This window comes from Alosa alosa, chromosome 1 (assembly GCF_017589495.1).
Source record: "Alosa alosa isolate M-15738 ecotype Scorff River chromosome 1, AALO_Geno_1.1, whole genome shotgun sequence".
Lineage (NCBI taxonomy): Eukaryota > Metazoa > Chordata > Actinopteri > Clupeiformes > Clupeidae > Alosa > Alosa alosa.
Genome location: NC_063189.1, coordinates 28,321,995 through 28,343,302, shown reverse-complemented (window position 1 = coordinate 28,343,302; position 21,308 = coordinate 28,321,995). Strand labels below are relative to the sequence as shown.

Here is a 21,308-nt window from a genome sequence, read left to right as displayed (position 1 = left end):
AACTCTCTCAGCTGTGCAACTCTCTCAGCTGTTCTTTTAACAGCTCCTGCTTCCGTTCTTCGTAGTGAGTTTCTACCAGTCTGGTGATGGTACGTCATGACGGACTGTGATATGCTGGTTCCAATAAATGTATCAGGTCTCGAAAACCTTTGCCCTCAACAATACTTAAGGTCAGCATATCCATCTCAATGAACTTGCAGATCGCTTGGGTAATTTTCTCTGCTCATGCATCGCAGCTCCTACATGCTAACGCAGAGGTGATGCTAGGTTGAGACTGAGAACAGGATGCCCCACCACCGACATTAACCAGGGTCGGATGCACTTTGTATAAGTGGTACATTATTTGAGTCGTGGCCGTGTTTTATTAAGACGAAATTCTTAATGACCAATTATCGATTCTCTCATAAGGGCAATCCAACTTTTTATCATGTTGTTCCCAGTTGGTGGAACGCACTACCAGTTCCTAACAGAACAGGCGCGTTCCTCTCTACCTTCAAAAAACTCCTGAAGACCCAGCTCTTCGGAGGGTACTCTTGAGTAAGGATCAATGGTAGAGGATTGTTGGTGGAAAGCCTTTGACTACAGGTCTGATGGATTGCCTATCATCCCTAGTCCTTTCATGTTGTGAACTTGCTTCCCTTGTCTCATTTTGGATTTCTTAGTTTTGAACTTTATGGGCTGTGGAAGGCTTAGGAGCTCCGTGTGCTCTTCATCTTGATGGACAACAGCTTGGGCTGACCTGGTGGTAAGCTGGTGTCGCTTTGGTCATGCATTGATAGCTTCTTATATACCAACTGACACATCTGTTACACACATTTAGATCATTGATTTCAGTCTGGACAACTCTTAACACCTACATTTTGCTGTGAGCTCATTGCCAGGCTTGAAGTTCTTTAAATAAACATTGCTAGAGATTGCTATTCATAAAAGGCATACGTCATCCTAATGAACCCAAAATTCTCTCACTCACCATATGTATAAGTGTAGGACCTAAGGGCAAAGTTGACATAGTCCTCATCCATTACGGATCGAAAGCCATTATATATCTGAGGGAAATAGTGAAGACAGTGCAAAAATAAACCACTCTCTTTGGCTGTCGTTCACTTCAACCTCACACCCAGCTCGGTAAATTGAAGAGCAGTTATCAGAGTAATTGGATGTGTTTTAATTTCTTTACCACTGAGCTGGAGAAGCTTGGATGATGCTTTTTGTGGGGACAAGGAAGGATCCACTGGGATGCTGACAGTGCCGCTTTGCTTTGCCTTGCTGTCTACTGCTCTTATAAATGTTAATCCAATCTATCCTGCTACAGATGGAGCCATTATATTTATTGATTTGGCTCTGACACACACAACCCCCTCTCTCTCTCACTCACTCACTCACTCACTCACTCACACACACACACACACACACACACACACACACACTAATGAGTTAACTGATGTTTCCCAATTTCCTGTCACTTTCATTATTGAATGGATGAAATTCTCACCATAATTTAATATTCACAGGAAGACCTGTGTTGTTTCAATGACTAAGGTTTGTATGAACCGTTAGCAGCAGTCAACAACAGTGTAACTCGAGTAAAAACAACTTGGTGTTTCCCATACATTAACTTATTTGTGGCGGTCCACCACAATATCAACATTGACCACCACACAATAATTTTCCATGTTGTACTAAATTGTGCTTAAATCTGGTTAGCATCATAACCATGCTGTGCTAATTTGTTAAAAACTGTTGTATTCAAGTTGATTCTGCAAACCAACCACCACAAATGGAATTCAATTCTGTGGGAAACACTGACTTAGGGTCTACGGTAGTTAACAATTTCAAAATTTTGATTGAGAGTAAAATTACGTTAATTGGTGGCGTTTTGAGCAAGACCATTTATTTGCATTATCACTGAATGGGCTTACAGTGATACTAAAAGGGCAAGGTGCCACGTCACTATTTTATACCACTATCAGTGCTAAAAATTACACTTCAGTGGTAGTGTGATGAGGGTTTCTACAGACAAACCGAAGTATCACCAATCAAAATGCCACCAATTAGTCATTTTGCTATCAGTCAAAAGTTTGAAGGTGTTAACAACCACAAATATACCCTAGGTTGTTTTACTTCGGAGTTACCCTTCAAAGCAGTCAGCTTGTCTGAACTAGTCTTTCCCATTACTTTTTTTTTTCTTACTTTGATTAACTTAACTGCCGGATGTTGTCAATCGGTGTTGCAATCAGCAGGCATTAATCCTCTGATCTGCCTTTCTCTTGTTGGGATTTGCTGTATTGTTCTCTATCTGTTCATATGTCTCTTTCTCTGGATGTCTGCCTCTCCCTGTCTGTCTTCCCTTTCACAGTGGTGCAGGTCGAGGGGAGCTCAGCTGTGTGGGTCTACGCTGAGTGATCATAGCACACTTATGGTCGGTAAACACCCCACAGCAGCCCCTGTCATCATTTTGATATCCCACAATTCCCCTTTGCTGTGCAGTCAACCTTCCTCTCACCTTCTGTGTCATCTGCCTGTCTGTCTTTCTATGTCTCTCTGTGTCTGCCTGTCTTCATGTGTCTTGGTCTCCTCCTCTTTCACTCTGTCAGTCTCTTTCTATCTGTGTACACCCCTTTTGTGTGTGGGGTGAGTGTGTGTGTGTGTGTGTGTGTGTGTGATCTGTGCTAAGTGAGCATCTGACTGAACAGGCAGCAGATGTCTGTTCGTATGCCCAGCGTGTACCCTCACTCAGACCCTGTTCCTGACTGGCTCCCACTGTTGCCGTGCTGTTGGCCGATGTGCTGCCGCTGAGGACAACAGCATTGTTTTGGCTTCTTGTCCCGTTCATCCAGCTGAGGGAGAGAGTCTGAGAGACCACAGCCTGACCTGATCCTGCCGGCCTCCCTGATGCATCACAGTGTTCTTCGGCTCTCCACTGCTCATTCGGGTGGTTAGGTCTGCTCCAGCGCCAAGTGCCGCTGAAGGAGCCGTGCATTTAAAGACTCGTTTTTATCGATCCCCTAAGCCCGCCAGTGATGGATCTGTTAAAGGGAGCCACACTAACTTTCGATCCCTTCGAGCAAGCACAGCTTGGTGCAATTAGGGCTTTCATTATCATTCAAATTCTTAAACAGAATCTTTGAGGGTGATTTATGTTCAGTTGAGGAGCAGGGAGAGGCTTGTTAAGCTGGAGGTGAGCCTCGTCTGACGCAATTAAAGTTGTATTATGAGAGAGCCTGCTGTTGCCTACTCATGCTAATCCAGGCGGTCAGATTGCTAAATGTGATTGCATGATGATTGATATCGGCTGCGCGTGAAAACTGGAGCGTTGGAGGCTAAAAATAGACAGCGCAGAGATGTGGTGCGTTTTACACTGACCCTTTATGGTGCCTGCCAGGCTTTTTAAAATGATCGCTGTCAGCACAGTTAGACTGTGAACTGTTAGTTTGTGAATCCACCATCAGCGAGGGGATTACGTTGAGCATCTGTGAGAGGGGGAAGCTGGTGTCGGGGAAGCTGGTGTCGGGGATGCGGTGATGCTTGAGGGGGGCAGTGCATTTGAATGCAGGTGTGAAATGGAGGATGTGAGTGGCTGAGATGGTGGGGCAGATACATGAGATGGGGGTAGACGGTGAGGATAAGGGATGGGCGATCAGTCAGAGTATCGCCGACTGCTGCTTTGCTTTCGCAGCGAGCTGCACCTGCTCAGGCGAGCGGAGAGAGGGAGTCTGGTGAAATCGTGACGCTCATCTCAATGGGCTGCGGTAGTGTCAGGGCCACAGATTAGAGGCCCCAGTGTTTACCACACAGAGGAGAGAGGTGGCAGTGACAGAGAGAGAGGGAATGAGAGATGGAGTAGTGGAGAGGGAGAAGGTAGAGATTGAGAGCAAGACAGGTAGAGAGAGGTTAGGAGGGATAGGTAGAGAGTAAAGAAAAATATATAGAGAAGCATAGATATAGAAAGAGGTCTAAGAGCATATTATAAAAAAAAAAACACTTTAGACAAGCTAGAATCAGATGACCACCAATCAATGGACACTATAATAACCTCACACAATGCATCATTATGACCGCCGCTAGCGAAGCGGTCATATAGGGATTGTCAAAGTTTTTTTTTTTTTTTTTTTTTTTTTCATCTACTTCCTGAATTTTTGGTCAACGATACCCGGGACACCGAACCACCGGGACACATGAAATTTGGTGGGTATGTAGCCCCACTAGACTTTTACGGAAAAAATTCGTTTCGTCCCCGGGGTCCACTCCCCGTGCTGGGCCCCCCGAACCGCAAAAAAAACCGTTTTTCCTAAATAACTACCTGAACCGTGGCACCGAGGATGAAGAATCTTTTAGGGTATGTTGGTCTCAAGGGCCCACATCAATCTGGCCCATAATCACTCATTTGTGATTTGCACCCCCCTGGTAAAAAATGAAAATGCAATATTATTCTGCTTTAATCGCCTCTATCTTCAGTTAAGATGTTCAGAACTGCACCAAATTTTATTTGTATGATTGACCTGGCAGTCTCTGGGGGTATGCCAAGTTTCGTAGAATTTCATCCATGGGGGGGTCTTAAAAAAAATAGATTATGTGTACATTTAGTGACTGTACACTCATTGGCCTGTAGATGGCGGTGCACACATATACACATGCACACACACACAGGCACCCACATACTATCGGTATTAGAACGGCCGATACATAATTACAAATTCAGTAGGATTAAAAGAAAGCCAAAATATATATTCATCATCATCATCATGGCTGCATTTCCAGTATTGGCGATAAGTAGTTGTTTGTCCACTAGATGGCGCATCGTTGCAGTGAGACGTAATTTTGTTGGAAGTTAAACGTGGGTTGGAATAACAATGGACGCTTCCTACAAGGACTATAGTTTACCGCAGAGAACGTCTAATAAGGATAGGATGATGTTCACATGAAATGTAATTCCCATTTCTTCTTGAAGCCGAAATAAATCTGAGGATGTTTATCGGACATGCTTGGTTTTTACTGCAGGTACGTTAATCTTATAATATCAATAAGGACCTAGGTAATGTTACCGTTAGCGTTGGTTGAGTGATGGAGGCCAATTTGATTGATTGCATTTGTAGAAAACTATAAATGCGGTTATACCAAGCAAATTGATAGCAGCACTGTAATTGTATCTTCGACTGTCATTTGTTGCATGTGCTACAAAAATCATTCTGTGCAATGGAAGATTTACCAACGTTACACCGGTCTGATACAGTTTTGCCTATACATGCGTGAGACTGAGACACCTGTTTATTTTGTTTTAAGTGCGTGCAGGGTGTGAGAGGGGAATCGATGTGCTTTGATTCCAGCTTGGTAGTTGTAGTCTGTGAAATTAAAAAGCACGTGTGTGTGAAGTATCCAAACAATGACACCTTCATTTCATTATGGCTGCTTTAGCAACACACCTTAAGCTACTGTGTAGTGGGTCCCATTTAGAAGTGGCTACTTCATTCGCGCTTTCCTTGACTCATGGAGCTGTGTGAATTTTATTACAACTTTTCGCCACGATATGGCAGTTTAAGTCCGCTTGATACTGTAAGGCGTAAGCCATTGGTTTCCAAAGGAGATTTTATTTGTGTCGCCAGCATAGCCTATTGACAATTTATGTTGTAAATAGGCCTACCTTATAAGCCTACCTGTAGCTTAGGGAAGCTAACAGCTTTCTATTAGGATCTAGTGTGTTAGTTACAGTTTTGTCATAACTCCCTGATGCATTTTTGCATTTAGAATAGCCAGAGCGTGAACGATATCGGGTGCCTATGGACTAGGCTTGGTGAACCCATATATTTATTTTTTGATTTCTTAAAAGATTGAGGTTGGTCTGGTGAAAGCCAGACTAGCCATGGACCTCAGTTACACAATGCAAGGGAACATGAATCAGCCTATATTTGCACGAACAATAACGGACAACAGCTCTTCAACTTTGGCCCGTTAAAATGTGTATGAACAGTCTAGCGACGCATTTCATCAAGGCCCATTTGGACATGTCAGTTATTTGCACCACTAGATGTAAAACAGCATTTCGTTTCAGACTACTGTTACTTAATTTGTGCATTAACAATAACGTTTCAGACTACTGTTACTTAATTTGTGCATTAACAATAAAGTATTACATGAACTAAAGATGACTAAAATCTTATGTAGAAGAAGAAACATTCACAAAAAATCCATCCATCCAAAAATGACCTTTGTTTTTGATAGCTGTTGAAAACTGCACGGAACTGACAGAGATGTTTTTGTTCATACATACATACATAAATAAATAAATAAATAACATTATGCATTATTATTAAAGCAAAGTGCTTTTGCTTTTCCCAAATACAATGTAGCCTACAGGTGTAAGTGACCTTTCATCAATCCAGTAGCAATGGATGAACTGTGATGAACTGCCCTACTTGTAATTGTTTAGAGATGTTAAAGGTTTTATAACAATATTACATCTTCTTTGGCTATTCTACAATCTATTCACCTTTTCAGCACCAGTAGGCTACTCTCTGTGCAGCCGCACACACACACTCAGGCATGCCAAACAAGCATACACAAAAGTTTCAAGAGTGGGGGATGGAGTAAAATATGGAGACAAATTGAAGTGTGATTTATTTTCGCGGAACGGATGTACTGGACTGAGCGGCGGTCATATTTTGTACCGCTATGCGGTACATCTAGTTTATTAAGCATTTGTAAACTATTAGTAAATGGCTTGTTCATCGTTTGTAAAGTATTGCTAATACATTATTTCTCATCAGTAAAGCATTTGTACACACAGTTATACATGGTGTGTTCATAGTAAATAAGACTATATCTAAAATATGTAAAAATATGTCATTTTTAATACTTAAAGGAACCATATGTAATAAATGTATTTCAATTAATCATAAAATGGTCCTGATATGTCACTATACATTAAGAAATCATGTTCATTTCAAATACTCATATCACTGACAACTGTAGTCCGGCCAGAATATTGTCATTTAAAAAGTGAAGTTGCAGCCCTCAACTGATGTTGATGTTGTGTTTTGTCATGTCATGTTGTGTTTTGGCCTGATGCGCCACCTTCCACCTATCTACTAATCACAAAGTCAGTAGTGTTTTGGCATCCGGGTTGGCAACCTCGAGTCTGGGGGGAGGGAGAGGGGATACACCTCTCTACAGTAATTTGAAAGTGATTGCAGTACCAGTTTTGGCCACAATCTTACATATGGTTCCTTTAATATATTATACAATGATCATTTTGTTGATGACGTAATATTTCCATTATTTAACAGTTGTTACATACATATGCACTAATGATTAGTTAGGATGTGAATATGTTTTATAAACCACTTCCTAATATTATAATTCATGAGTGGTTAGGTAATGATATTTTGTGAGCTCATTTAAAGTGAGGACTTCTATGCCTTGCAACACATTTTCAAATGAAATTAAATTTACATTCATTGATTTTGCAGACAAGAGGGGAATGAAACCCCCACATTTTCAGGCTACTGCATGCTAGCCCAGCTCCTTATCCACTACACGCCCAACTAAAAGCACCCACAAACATGCAAGAGTTTCTGTTTTCTTCTACTAACTATACACTATTAAGCATTTATTAAACATTTTTACATTACATTGCATTTGGCTGACACACTTTTAGCCAAGGCGACTAACAACTTCAGTGTTTCCCAGAGAATTGAATTCCATTTGTGGTGGTTGGTTTGCAGAATGAACTTGAATTCAACAGTTTTTAACAAATTAGCACGGCGTGGTTATGATGCTAACCAAATTTAGGCACAATTTAGTACAACCTGGAAAATCATTGTGTGGTGGTCAATATTGATATTGTGGTGGGCCGCCACAAATAAGTCAATGTATTGGGGAAACACTGAACTTTACATTACATTACATTACATTTAGCTGACACATTTTTAACCAAAGCAACTGACAACATGGTAAACAGTTTAGGCTTTTTAAAGCAATTCTTTCAACAATTCTAGGACAATTTAAAAAGGTAGAGTACAATAAGAATAAGTGCATCAGTAAGTGCTGTTTTTAAACAGTCGAGTGTCAGCTCTAGTCAGATGTTAAGTGCTAGGATCACCAAGACTTGTTGTAAGTAGTGATACAAGAGATGTTCTCTGAAGAGCTGGGTCTTCAGGAATTTTTTTAAGATGGAGAGGGATGTCCCTGCTCTAGAAGGAACTGGTAGTGCTTTCCACCAACGAGGAACAACAGATGAAAACAGTTTGGATTGGCCTGCGAGTACCGGTGGCAGAGCTAGACGTCGTTCATCTGAGGAGCGCAACGGTCGGGAGGTAGCATATGCCCGTATGAGGGCATTCAAGTAGGCGGGAGCAAAACCGGAGACTACTTTGTAGGCAAGCGTTAGGTACTTGAATTTGATGCGGGCGGCCATAGGTAGCCAGTGTAGCTGGATGAGCAGCTGGGTAACGTGCCCTTTTGGTGAATTTGATGCGGGCGGCCATAGGTAGCCAGTGTAGCTGGATGAGCAGCGGGGTAACATGTGCCCTTTTGGGTTTGTTGTAGACCAGGCACGCCGCCGCATTCTGGATCATCTGAAGGGGTTTCACTGTGCAGGCTGGGAGACCTGTCAAGAGGGCGTTACAGTAGTCAAGTCATGGGATGACTATTGCCTGTACCAGGAGTTGAGTAGCATCTTGAGTCAAGTAAGTCCTGATTTTCTATACGTTATAGAGTGCGAAACGGCACGACTGGGCGACTGAGGCAACATGATCAGAGAAGGTTAGTTGGTTTAGTTGGTTGTCGAAAACAACTCTTAAATTTCTTGCAGCCCTGGTAGGTGCAACAGACAGGGAGTCAATTTTGATGTTGATGTCATGATGTATGGTAGGTTTAGCTGGGAGGACCAGCAGTTTAGTTTTTGAGAGGTTTAGCTGGAGGTGGTTTGCCTTCATCCATGTAGATATGTCTGAGAGGCAATCCGAGATCTGTGGCAAGACCAAGGGGTCATCAGGTGGAAAGGACAAATAGAGCTGTGTGTCGTCTGCATAGAAGTGGTATGAGAAGCCATGCAAACGGATAATCTTTCCCAAAGAGGTGGTGTAGATAGCAAAGAAAAGGGGGCCCAGCACTGAGCCCTGGGGGTTCCCTGTGGTGAGCTGTCCAAGCCATGATACGTTAAACGAGCGTCCTGTGAGGTAGGATTCAAACCAGGAGAGAGCAGATCCAGAGAATCCCATGTTTGAGAGTCTAGAGAGAAGGATGCAGCGATTGACCGTGTCAAAGGCAGCTGATAAGTCAAGTAGAATGAGTACTGGGTTCGAGCCCAGTCTTTCACCATTGTGGCCTTGCCCTTTAATTTCATTTATATGTGTACCTGCTAAATGATTAAAATGCAAATGTAACCTTTATAACTCATTTGAAAATGATGAGCTCACAAAATATCAGTGGTTATAAAAGTGGTTTATAAAATATCTATCCACACTCTAACTAATCATTAGTGCATGTGTATGTAACAACTGTTTAATAATGGAAATATTACATATTACATTATTAATCAACAAAAATATTATTGCATATGATTAAGTATTTAACAATAATTTATAAACATTTTAGATATAGGCTTATTTACTATGAACAAACCATTTATAACTGTGTGTACAAATGCTTCACTAATGATAAATAATGTATTAGCTATACTTGATGATGTATTAAATGATGAACAAACCATTTAATAATAGTTTACAAATGCTTAAAGGAACACGCCACCCAATGTCAGTAGTAATATATGTTCTTACTAGGGGTGTCAAAATAACTGATTGCTTGACTTAAACCCTTTTGCTCTTTGGGGAGCATAGGTCATTCATGAACTTCCTCCAGGTGGTTCGGTGTTGAGCGATCTTCTCTGCTTCCTTCCAAGATGATGTTGCTTTCTTGAGTTCTGCCTCGACAGTCCTTTTCCAGCTGTTTCTTGGTCTTCCTGGCTTTCTTTTCCCTTGTGGGTTCCAGGTTAAGGCCTGTCTGGTCGTGTTAGAGGATAGTTTTCTTAAGGTGTGCCCGATTCATAACTTCACTGAACAAAAATGCTGATGTGGTACATGAAAATTCAGCTAAAAATGTGGAGAATGCAATGCAATCAAGCATTTTGGACGATATATTGGCACAAGCTGGCAGAATAGGCACCATGCCGATGTGCGTTTTATTTGGAGACTGTTTTGCGAGACAGAGACTGAGTTTGCTGCTGATATTCTGGGGATAGGCTACAACATAGCCAATGTAGGACTTTAGCCTTTTAATATATTTGCTGCATATTGGATCAGTCTTTCTAGAACAGGCAAGAGCTTTCTAGCCTCACGTCAGCAGCTCTGCATCACCCATATTCATTAAAACAACCAGCGGATGGTGGGCGGGTGCGGTTTTAAAAATTGGTCAAAACACTTTGGTGCTGATGGATGGCTGATGGATACGTTTTGCTATGCAGTTATGGTTGAAATAATAGCCCATCAGCGCATCTCTAGTGTGTGTGCTCTCGCTCAGAGGGGAGGGGGAGGCTGAGGGGTCGATCAAGCATGGATTCTAAACTCTGTGGTGGATAGGATCTACAATTAGGTGTTAATTAATATTACTACGCTAGGTCAAAGTACTCCCAAGTGCTATTGCGCCACACATTGTAGTTCTCCTGTTTATTCGCTTGGAAAATCGCCATGTTTCATGTTGTGTGACCGTAGACATTTTTATCGTGCAACTGTATTTAAGTCGGGAAAACGTGGATGTTTTTGATTACTTCTACGTCTGGCTACGTCTGAGCCCGCTAGCATAGCAACATGCTAACACATTCGCGCCGTGCACCAGAGTGTTTGAGTGCACGTACCGACACGGGAGAGGTATGACTCAACTCATGATGTTTTATAAACAACGTTCGGGTGGAGCCTTCGGGATGATTGACAGCAATTAACTCACCCACTGCCGCCGCAGGGTAGGCCTATTTAAGCCGACCTCCTTTTCCATACGTCACACGCTCCGACGTTCGCGAAATCATCCCCGCACTTCTCGCACTTCTCCCATACATTCTAGTCTAGCTGAAGCAATCATATAGAAGGGCGAACTAGTGAAGTGAAAGTTAAGGTAAGAACATATATTAGGCTTACTACTGACATTGGGTGGCGTGTTCCTTTAACAAAACTAGTTGTGTGTAGTTATTATTTAAAGTGTAAAATTATTTTATAGTGAGAAAGACCTAGTTGATTCTGATAATTGAAGGAGAAGGAGGCAGTGCAAGAGAGGAGAAAGTGGAAAGAGAGAGAGATGGAGTGTGAGAGAGAAATGGATAGAGGGAGAGCGAGAAGCTTAGAAAACAGAAGAGAGAGAGCAGGAAAGAGAGAATACACAGTGGACCTTCAAAGTGCTGCCTTCTACCCTCAGTCTCTCCACAGCACTGAATGCACCTGCCTGTGTGGGAGCCTTCGTCGCAGGCTCAGTTCTTGTACAGGGGCGGGCGAGAGAGAGAGAGAGAGAGGCATGGGATGGAATGACGGAAGAAGAGAAAATGAAAGTTATATATATATAAGGAATTATTAGCCAATTTCAATCGGACAATTTGACTGGAAAGATTTAATTTTGACGGACATTTCATTTTTTTTCCGGCCAATGTCCGGCAATTACCAGACCGTCAAAATTAAATCTTTCCGGTCAAATTGTCCGATTGAAATTGGCTAATAATCCCGTCCCCCTAACGCAATCTGAATTTGAGAATAAGCCTAAAATGTAGGCCTACATTTTGTGTAGTTTTTAATGTAGTTGTTGAAACTTATTAAACAACAGGCATAGCCTACAGTATGCTGCATTTCAAATAGGAAGCGCACGCTTAAAACGTCCATGTTAAACAACGAACAAATGAGTGAGACGGTTCAGACATGGCCAGGCCCAGGGAGACTAGCCTTAAAAGTTTTTTCAGAGGCCAGACGCGATGGATGATTATACATTAGTAATGTCTGAAGCCTCAGATGTCCGGTCAGCTCCACCACCAGATAAAAAGCAGAAGTGTCGGGCGTACATGTATCTGTCGGAATCAGTGACGTTTGGAAGTGGAGTTGCGGGGGACACCAAGACACTGTCATTCTCCGTGTAGACAGTACACACCCATGGTACACTAGACATACAACTGTGTTCTGTACCCAAAGCATATGCTTTATCTGTCTATGATCTGCAGGGTTAGGGCCTCCTCGGAGATTGCTGGTCCGCGGATAATTTGCGGCACAATAAAATGGTAGGCTATCATTGAACAGCAGACCGAAAGAAAAATAAACTAAACATTTTCCAGAATAGGAAATATTTCTTAATTTATTTGTTTTCAAATGAAGAGGCATAGCATTAGGGCGTAGTGGTGTAAGCGCTCAATCGTGTGTGTGCATATCTGCGCAAGTGAAACGGTTGAATCACTGAACCACCCTCTCCATGTTTGAGTACTGACTGCCCACTACTGCTTTACTACTGTTTTACTAATGTCCACAGCCAAATGTTTTTACTACTGTTTTACTGTTACACTGTTTTTCATGCTATATTAGCACACATGACCAATGGCTTCTTTTTTTTTTTTGACCAATGGCTTCTGCTACAATACTGAATGGCTGTAACCGTATACCTCTATAACCTGTTCTTGCACTGACATAGTTTTATATATATTATCTTATGTCTACATTATACTTTACTCTCCTATTTGTCCATATTATTTATGCTGGTCTCTAGACCTTATTCTTGCACTGTTGCACTGTTGGACTACTTTTTGCACCTTCACCATGACACTCACTCTCTTGAGCACCTTACCATGCACACAGAACTACAGGATTACAGTTGGACTACTTTTTGCACCTTCACCATGACACTCACTCTCTTGAGCACCTTACCATGCACACAGAACTACAGGCCAGTCCTGGCCCTGTCACTGCAAGCGTCTCATGCTTGATCACCCTCAAGCACACTGGGTTTTTAAAAAAAATAATAATAATAATTTCTATAGTATATTTAGTATTTAGTTTTGTTAGTTTTTGTTATCTTCTACTGTCTCTATTGTACAGTGGAGTTTGGTTATATGTTTATACTTATATTTACCATTTCTGCTGTAAGTGCATGTTGTGTGTGATGTCTGTATGCTACTGAGACCTTTGAATTTCCCCTTGGGGATCAATAAAGTATCTCTATCTATCTATCTATCTATCTATCTATCTATCTATCTATCTATCTATCTATCTATCTATCTATAAATAACGTGGGCAGCAACAAACAACGTAGCCCATTTAAAACAACGAACGAAGCGGATTCTTGCTGTCAATGAAAACATAGATACTGGCTAGATCTTTTTAAGCATGTTTAAGTTAAGCTAATGAACATGTTGCATTCTATACTGCCTGATTATGTAATTCTTTAAGCTACAGAGCCTGTCTCCAGTTTTTCTCAACTTGACTAATTAAGAAGCGATAATAGGGTATTTGACCGGCATATAGATAGATAGATAGATAGATAGATAGATAGATACTTTATTTATAGATACTTTACCCAAGGGGAAATTCAAGGTCTCAGTATACAGACATCACACACAACATTCACTAACAGCAGAAAAAGTAATAAAAGTATATAATATAAAAAAACTAGGGCTGTCAATCGATTAAAAAAAATTAGCTAATTAATTACATACTCATCTAAATTAATCGCATATATAATTTTTGCTGTGAAAGTATTTTAAATTCAAACGAATCATTGAATAATGAGCATTAGTGACATTAAAGTTCAAAGACTCTTTTATTATTATTTTCACTGTTCAAATAATTGCCATAATAATCTATGATATGACCTAATATGCTGAGGAAATAAATTCAAAAGTGCTTCGGGAAGAAGTTTTTTTTTCACATACAAGGCATTTCAGGCCACAGATATAGCCTAGGGGACACAATGAAAATAAATTAACACTCCCCTCAATGTCAGCACTTATTTCTTTGCATTGATGTGCGACTATAGAGTTGATGAACTCCGGTGATATGCAAATTCCTTGCTGCAGACATTGCAGAGGACTTTTCAACACTTTATTTTTTATCAACACCATCAGGCTGTTTTTTAAAAGTAAATGTTCCAATCAATGATCCAGGCAGCACGTTTTCTTCTCTCTCCTTCATTTTACAGTCTAATTTTTACTGACTAGAACAGCTCGGGGTCAAAGGTCATACGGAATCGATTAATCTGCACTAATTTTTATTGCACTAATCAGTTATTTTTTCTCAAATTAATTAATCGAAATTAATCAGTTATTTTGACAGCCCTAAAAAAACACAACTAAGCAATAAGGACAGTAGAAGATAAAAAATATACTAAAATACAAATTATACTAAATAACATTAGGGGTGATTAAGCAAAGTGTCATCAAAATGTCCGGAAAACGAAACCTCCGGCACCATTTTTTTTCTAGCGGAAACTGTGATATAATATATATATATATATATATATATATATATATATATATAACATCTAGTTGAGTAAATACATACACACATGAAATGATATATATTAGTGGTTCTCACTGTGAAATATTTTTTCAGCCAAGTACCCCCTAACCAGCGCAAAGCATTGAAAAAAAGACTTAAAACAGAGCACTGTGCCATCAGTGTCTAATTTATTAAACGTTGGAACTGATAAATATCAATATATGTATGTATATTTTAAAAGTTCACATACCCCCTGGAGTGCCTTCACGTACCCCATTTGAGAACCACTGATCTATAGAATAGGATGGGACTCCTGGTTGGCAAAATGAATGTCTGCCTGATTATTATATTCTTTTTTTTTTATAATTTTTTTGTTAACAATACAGGTAGAAGTTCAAGGATAGTACAGGTTTTAAAACATCACAAAACAAACTACATGTGCAGTGGTAAACAAAAGTGCTAGTTTTGGATACATTTATTTATTAACAATATACAGGTAGAAATTCAATGATAGTACAGGTTTCAAAACATCACAAAACCTTACATCACAGAAATAGAATAAACATCCCCACCTTACTCAAACCCATGGTGACCCTATTACCAACTTCCCAAGAAATAAAAAGGAAACAATACAAAAACACAAATATAATACAGACATGATAAGAATTAGTCAAATACATTAATGCTGCACTCTTTAACCGCTTCATCCCATGCACAGAGTTTTCTAACTAGCTCCATGTATCCGAGCCACATCTCTCCATCATAACTATGTCTAGAAAAGAGTTGGCCCACTGCAACAGTCCTGATTATTATCTTGTTTACATCCTTCCTTTAATTCTCCCTGGCTGAGGGGTGTGGTGCATGTAGTTTCATGGTATGCATGACAAGAGCTAGTAAAGTGGTATGTGTAATCTTGTCTGTGATCCTAAAAATGCTTTCAGCTAATTCATTCATATCAGCTCAAAAATGTAAATCCACTTGCTATGCTAATTTTGTCACTTATCATTACCAATCAAAATGCCTTTAATACGCAGTAGTTTGGTTTGTTCATCACAACATCTGTTGAGCATACTCTTGCATGCTAATGCACAAATATCCATCAGTAGTAACATAACAACACCTGTTGAGTGATTAAATGGATTGTCCTTTCCTTTGGGTAGATGAACCTTCATATTTGGTATTGTTGCTCTGAGGGTGGTCAGCTGTGTCTGATCGCCTTTGTTGTGTCAGTTCCACTTCACCCAACACTGACACTGCAGAAATTGACCTCAGGATTTTGCCAGTGTGCAACAAGGTGCACATTCAAGGTTTACAACAAGACTTACACACATACACACACACACAAACACAAAACACACACACGCACACACAAATATACAAGTCCATTCCCTCATCGGGCAGTTTAATTATGTATCTCACTGATGGGAAATGGTCCAGGAAATATTTATATTTTCGCCATTGTATTTTTTATTGTTTTTCAAGGAACTCCACTGTGGGTATATTGCTGTGCTGACACTGACACCATCACTGCAGCAAGTATAACATGGTGGTCTTATCATTCCAGTCACTCTCCACTCACTCACAAAGAAAGGGAAGAAAAGAGCAGACCCACGTGTGATTTATTCATGCCCACCTCTTCTCTTTCCCTCTCAGATGTATGGGAGATATACCCAGGAGCTGGGCGCCTATGCTAAAGAGGAGGCGGCTCGCCTGCGGGAGGACTCGGGTCTGCGTCGCTCGGCCAGCGTGCGTGGACAGACCCCGGAGCCGCTCGAGGACGAGAAGGACGCGTGCACCAAGTGCCATGGTGAGCAGTATAGAAGGCCGAGCCTCAAGAACGCAGGCAGGCGAAAGAAGAAGAAAGAGTAATGGATAGAGGGAATGGGAAAAGGGGCAGGGGTGTAGCATTGTGTAATATTGCTTGAAAAATAGTAACACCCTTTTTTTAAAGACAGTGTAAAAGGCATAGTTAACACAGAAGGATATGTGAGGGAGTTAGAGATAGGGAGACTGCCGAAAAGCATAGTTTATCTCATTGGTGGCAGGGAGCGTTGGGTTGTCCCCGTCGGAAGTGAAAACATCCTTGCCACGTAAATGGCTTGCTAATATTTCCCCTCAAGCATCTTACTTTGTGAAGAAGGTGCCTGATCTGAAACATCGGTTCATCTCAAATCTTTTTCTTACCTGTTGCATTTGTGATGAAGGATAAATGAAGTGTTTTTGTCCCCTTCTCAGTTAGGTCAGTTTACAACATCAATGGCAGGAAACAGTCGTAACCGCTTCTCTGAGGCGGGCTTTATAGCCTGACAGGGGAGGATGGTGGGTGTTGTGAAAGGGTAGTAAGACGTCACACATTCTGACTCCATATCAGTATCATTTATTGAGCAATAACGTGTCCTCCTGTGGCTTTCATCAGATCTTAAAAAACAGGATGACCAAACACAACACTCAGCCTGGCGGCGGTGGTAGTGTGGTGAAAAAGGAGCTGGGCTAGCATGTAGTAACCTGAAAAGTTCAATATCTGGCTTCAGATAGATACTTGGGGAAATTCAATCTTTGTTTCAACAATAAAGGCGCGCTCACACAAGTACTTTATAGCACCATGCACACAGGGGCGCTGTGTGCATGGTGCTATAAATGTCTCGTGAGCAAAAAAGAGGGGGTCTCTGAAAGTTCTGACCAGTGGCTGTGTGAAAAGCGAAGCTCTCGCTTTCACGGGTCTCACCGTTAGTGAGCCTTAATTCCCTACACGCAGCTCCCACATAGCATTTACACTGATAAACGCATACAGTTCCCGACGTGCATCACATACACCGACCCGTGGCGTTTCAAAGCCTACCGTGCTAGCGACCGCTACAAACATTACATTTAAAACAAGCACAATGCATGTCAGTTCAGTCTACTACATTTATTTATCAACATACATAGCGAACAGTGAGGTACCCACTGATTCAGCTCCATTGTTCATTCCGTAGTAGCAATAAACTCACTTTTGAAACATACACAACACTCACGCATCTTGTTTGCCAACGTTCTGCTGGGTGCATCCGAATACTGGTCCCCTGGGGAAACACGAACCGCATTGGAGCCAGTTCCTTATTCACTGTCCCGTGACAGTGGAAAGTGGGTTGTTTGGCGCGGGGGTGGTGAGTTGGCATGTGTTTAATTAGTTTATTATTTGTTCTGATTGTTTCATGTAAAGTCCCTGTCTGTATGTAAAGTATATGTGTGGCCATTTATGTACTTTGTATGGTAAAATTATGTGTTGTGTCATATGTTATGTATGTGTATGGAAAAGGTCCATAGTTATTCCTTATGTATTACACCCTGTTGGACAGTGAGCTCTACCAATTCACTTTTGATTGGTAGGCCTATTTAAGGGAGAAAGAGAGAGTGGAATGGAGAAGTAGTTTGGAATGGCAGAGTACCGCGTCAGCTTGTTGCGAGGCTGTATGTGTGAGTTTGTAATGCCTATGATGGCCGGTTTTCTTTTCTTTTCCAAAGTATTTTTGTTTGTTTGTTATTTCATATATTGCACCTGCGCACTGTAAATAAACCTGCACCTTTATCACTTAAAACTCGAGAGCTATTTGTTGTCTGCCAACCCTTCAACCACTGGAGTTTTCTGGACACGCCCATCCCTTAAATGTGAGTTGGGGGTTGCAAAGCCTCTCTCTCACAGGCTGTGTCACTAGATAAAATGTACCAATGTTTATTAACTATAGACTTAATGTCTCTGGAGAAGGGGGAATATGGCAATATGGCAATATCCTGGCCGGACTTTACATTAATACACAGGATTAGATGTTAAAATCCCTTGTGCCAAAATCCAAGGTAAAAACACATTCAGAAGCCCCTACTCAAATTAACTTTAAGAAGCACGCTACCCTAGCCTGACGAGCCAGACCCACATTAAAATGTAGGGTCTGGGGACTCACCGTTCGCAGTGCTCAGTCCGAGGGGCGGGATAATCGGTTGTCTTTCAAATTCCCTCATCACGCAATAAGACAGCGCTATGAGTCCCATGCGTTTCCCACCAGCGGAGCTAGTTGGCTAGTTCAAACTTTTGCCAACTTAATAAAAGCTTAACTCGTGTCACACTGTTCGCCAACAGCAACATGCATCTTATTTGTTTTCAAGTAGCATGGAATTCAAGCCAAACCGTTGCAACTCTGCCATCAATCATTATGTTAAGCCTGCTTAACGACTCTATACACGATTTGATTGGCCTGATAGAAGTTAAATTTTTCTAGCTCACAACCCAACGGAGAGTTGCTAGACTAGCCCTGGCAGCAAATGTAAGGGGGTGCGTCTAGATTTCTAGGCTAACGCTACCCACAAATCTGCCAACAAATGGTCACAAACACAAGACAAATGGCCCATCCAACAGCAGTATATAGTATGCGGCATGTCATAAGGGTAATCAAGTGGCCACCCTCATTCACCGATGTCTCGTTAAGTTAGGCCCACGACACCTCATGAAGGCTTAACAGTGAAACCAGCATCCTGGAGACACTCCCCTCCATGCTGCCACCATATCAGGGCCATTTTATGATTAATTGAAATACATTTCTTACATATGGTTCCTTTAAGTGCTGGTTTCGTTTCATTGATGATGTCTTTTTCATATTTAGTGGAACAGCTCAATCAGTTTCATGACTTTTTGAACTGTGTGGCTGGATTCTATATCTTTCTCACTTGAATATGATATCTCTTCTATCTCTTTTCTTGATGTTTATGTATATAGGTCAACTGGGCAGGTACTCCAGACATCTGTATATCGTAAACCCACAGACAGGAATAATTTTTTTACATTCAAACAGCTACCATCCTCCTTCTATGAATTTTTTTTTTACCATACAGCCAATTTCTACGCATTAGAAGGATTTGTAGCACTGATATTGAATTTGAGAATCAGGCGAACATTACATACGATCGCTTTGTGTCCAGGGGCTATGACTGGACTGGATTCTGAATGAATTTGGATTCTTGTCTGAATAGGGTACGAATAGGGACACTGATGGCTTTTCACCGTGGCGTTTCACCGTGTCTTCAATAGGTTAAGATACAATTGGGGCACTGATAGGAAGTCACTTTTAAAGAAAAAAATAATCCAATTTGGAAGATCGCATTATTCTGTCCACTACTTATTCCCCCTTCCAGAGACATTAAGTCCATAGTTAATAAACATTGGTACATTTTATCTAGTGACACATCCATTGGTCAGAACTTTCAGAGACCCCCTCTTTTTGCTCATGAAACATTTAAAAATGTGAGACACACTGGTAACAGCAGATTCTTCTACTCCTACCAATTGGCTCACTACACTTGATCCTGGAAACTTCTCATGCAGAAATTGTGTGAATTGTAATAATATGATCAGAGGTAACTCCTTTCTACACCCGCGCACGGGGAAAACTTTTTCTGTAAGAGGAAGAATATCTTGTCGCACGACTTTCGTTTATTTATTGAAGTGCCCATGCGGTTTCTGTTATGTAGCCAAAACCAAAAGAGAATTAAGAATAAGGATTAATGGACACAAAAGCAATATCAGGAACCATGATGTGAAATCGTCTGTAGCTAGGCATTTTAACGAATTTGGGCATGAAGGCTGCATTCCAGGGCATTGAGGCAGAAAACAACTCAAAGAGAGGTGGGGACAGAGAGTGCTACCTCCTCCAGCGAGAGGCCTTCTAGATTCACTTACTAGACATGGTACACCCCAATTTTTTTCTTTTTTTCTTTTTATTATCATGATCTGTATTCTTTTCTTTTCCTTTACTTTGGTGAGTGACTCTGGTAATATGCAACTGTGGATCTTCTCATTGGGATCCCTAGCAAGAGTCTGCAGAGGTTTCAGTACATCCAAAACTCAGCTAGGATCCTGATGTGAGTGCGGAAACATGAGCACATTACCCCCATTCTCCACTCACTCCACTGGCTTCCCGTCTCCACCAGGATTGAGTACAAGGTTTCCCTCCTCACTCACCAATGCATCTATGGACATGCCCCCCCCCTCAAAAAAGAAATTATTAACCCACAACACAACACGGTCCCTCCGCTGAACTCACTCAAACCTCCTCCACATACCCAGAACCAGACTCAGGACCATGGTAGATAGGGCCTTCTGTGCTGCTGCCACATGTCTGGAATGCCCTCACTGACACCTTGAGGGCACCACAATCTACTGACTGTTTTAAAAAAGGTCTTAAGACATTTCTTTTTAGCAAAGCTTTTGGTCCCCTTTAGTTTTTTAAAACCTTATCTTTTTCCTTAGACTGCTCATCTTTTTTGTTTTTAACCTGTAGCACTTTGAGATCTATGATGAAAAGTGCATTATAAATAAAATGTATTATTATTATTATTATTATTATTATTAATTTAGCCTATATTTTTGCACCTGATCGTGCTTCTGTGTTCTGCGAAATTAGTGGTCTAGCCTACTAATTTTCCCGACATAAGACTTGCCACAATAAGGGAAAGTAATGACGTAGATCACTTACTTAGTGTTACATGAGATGACGTAGGGATCTCTTTTCCTCTGTGTGGGTGTTTAAGTAACACAGCGATAAGCAGGACTTTGAACCAATTTTTTTCCCAATTGGTTCGTTCCGAACTGTATTATAACGTTTCCGGTTTTTGGTTCAATCCTAAAACTGACTTTGCTGAACCGGTTAGAACAAAAAAATAAAGTTCCCGAACCGGTTAATAACGTTCCATGTCAGCTGCAGGACATACAAATAAGTAGGCTGATCATTAGGACTTATAAGACTACTTGCACTGTCCGTGACCTGGCAGTCTGCCTCAGCGCCGGTTACCTATTGGAACCGAGTTTCGGTGCCCAACCCTAGGGACTAAATG

The 21,308-nt window shown here is 41.1% G+C and overlaps 1 protein-coding gene across 4 annotated transcripts in view; it reads left to right on the top strand.

Annotated features, from left to right (window-relative positions):
• The window catches only part of clcn2a (chloride channel, voltage-sensitive 2a), a 123,631-nt gene that overhangs the window by 46,668 nt on the left and 55,655 nt on the right, over positions 1–21,308 (top strand). For all 4 annotated transcript variants that reach the window (XM_048246655.1, XM_048246671.1, XM_048246662.1 and 1 more), the window contains one exon: positions 16,101–16,254. In XM_048246655.1, coding sequence (XP_048102612.1) covers positions 16,101–16,254 — 154 coding nt within the window. The remainder of the gene's footprint in view (positions 1–16,100; positions 16,255–21,308) is intronic.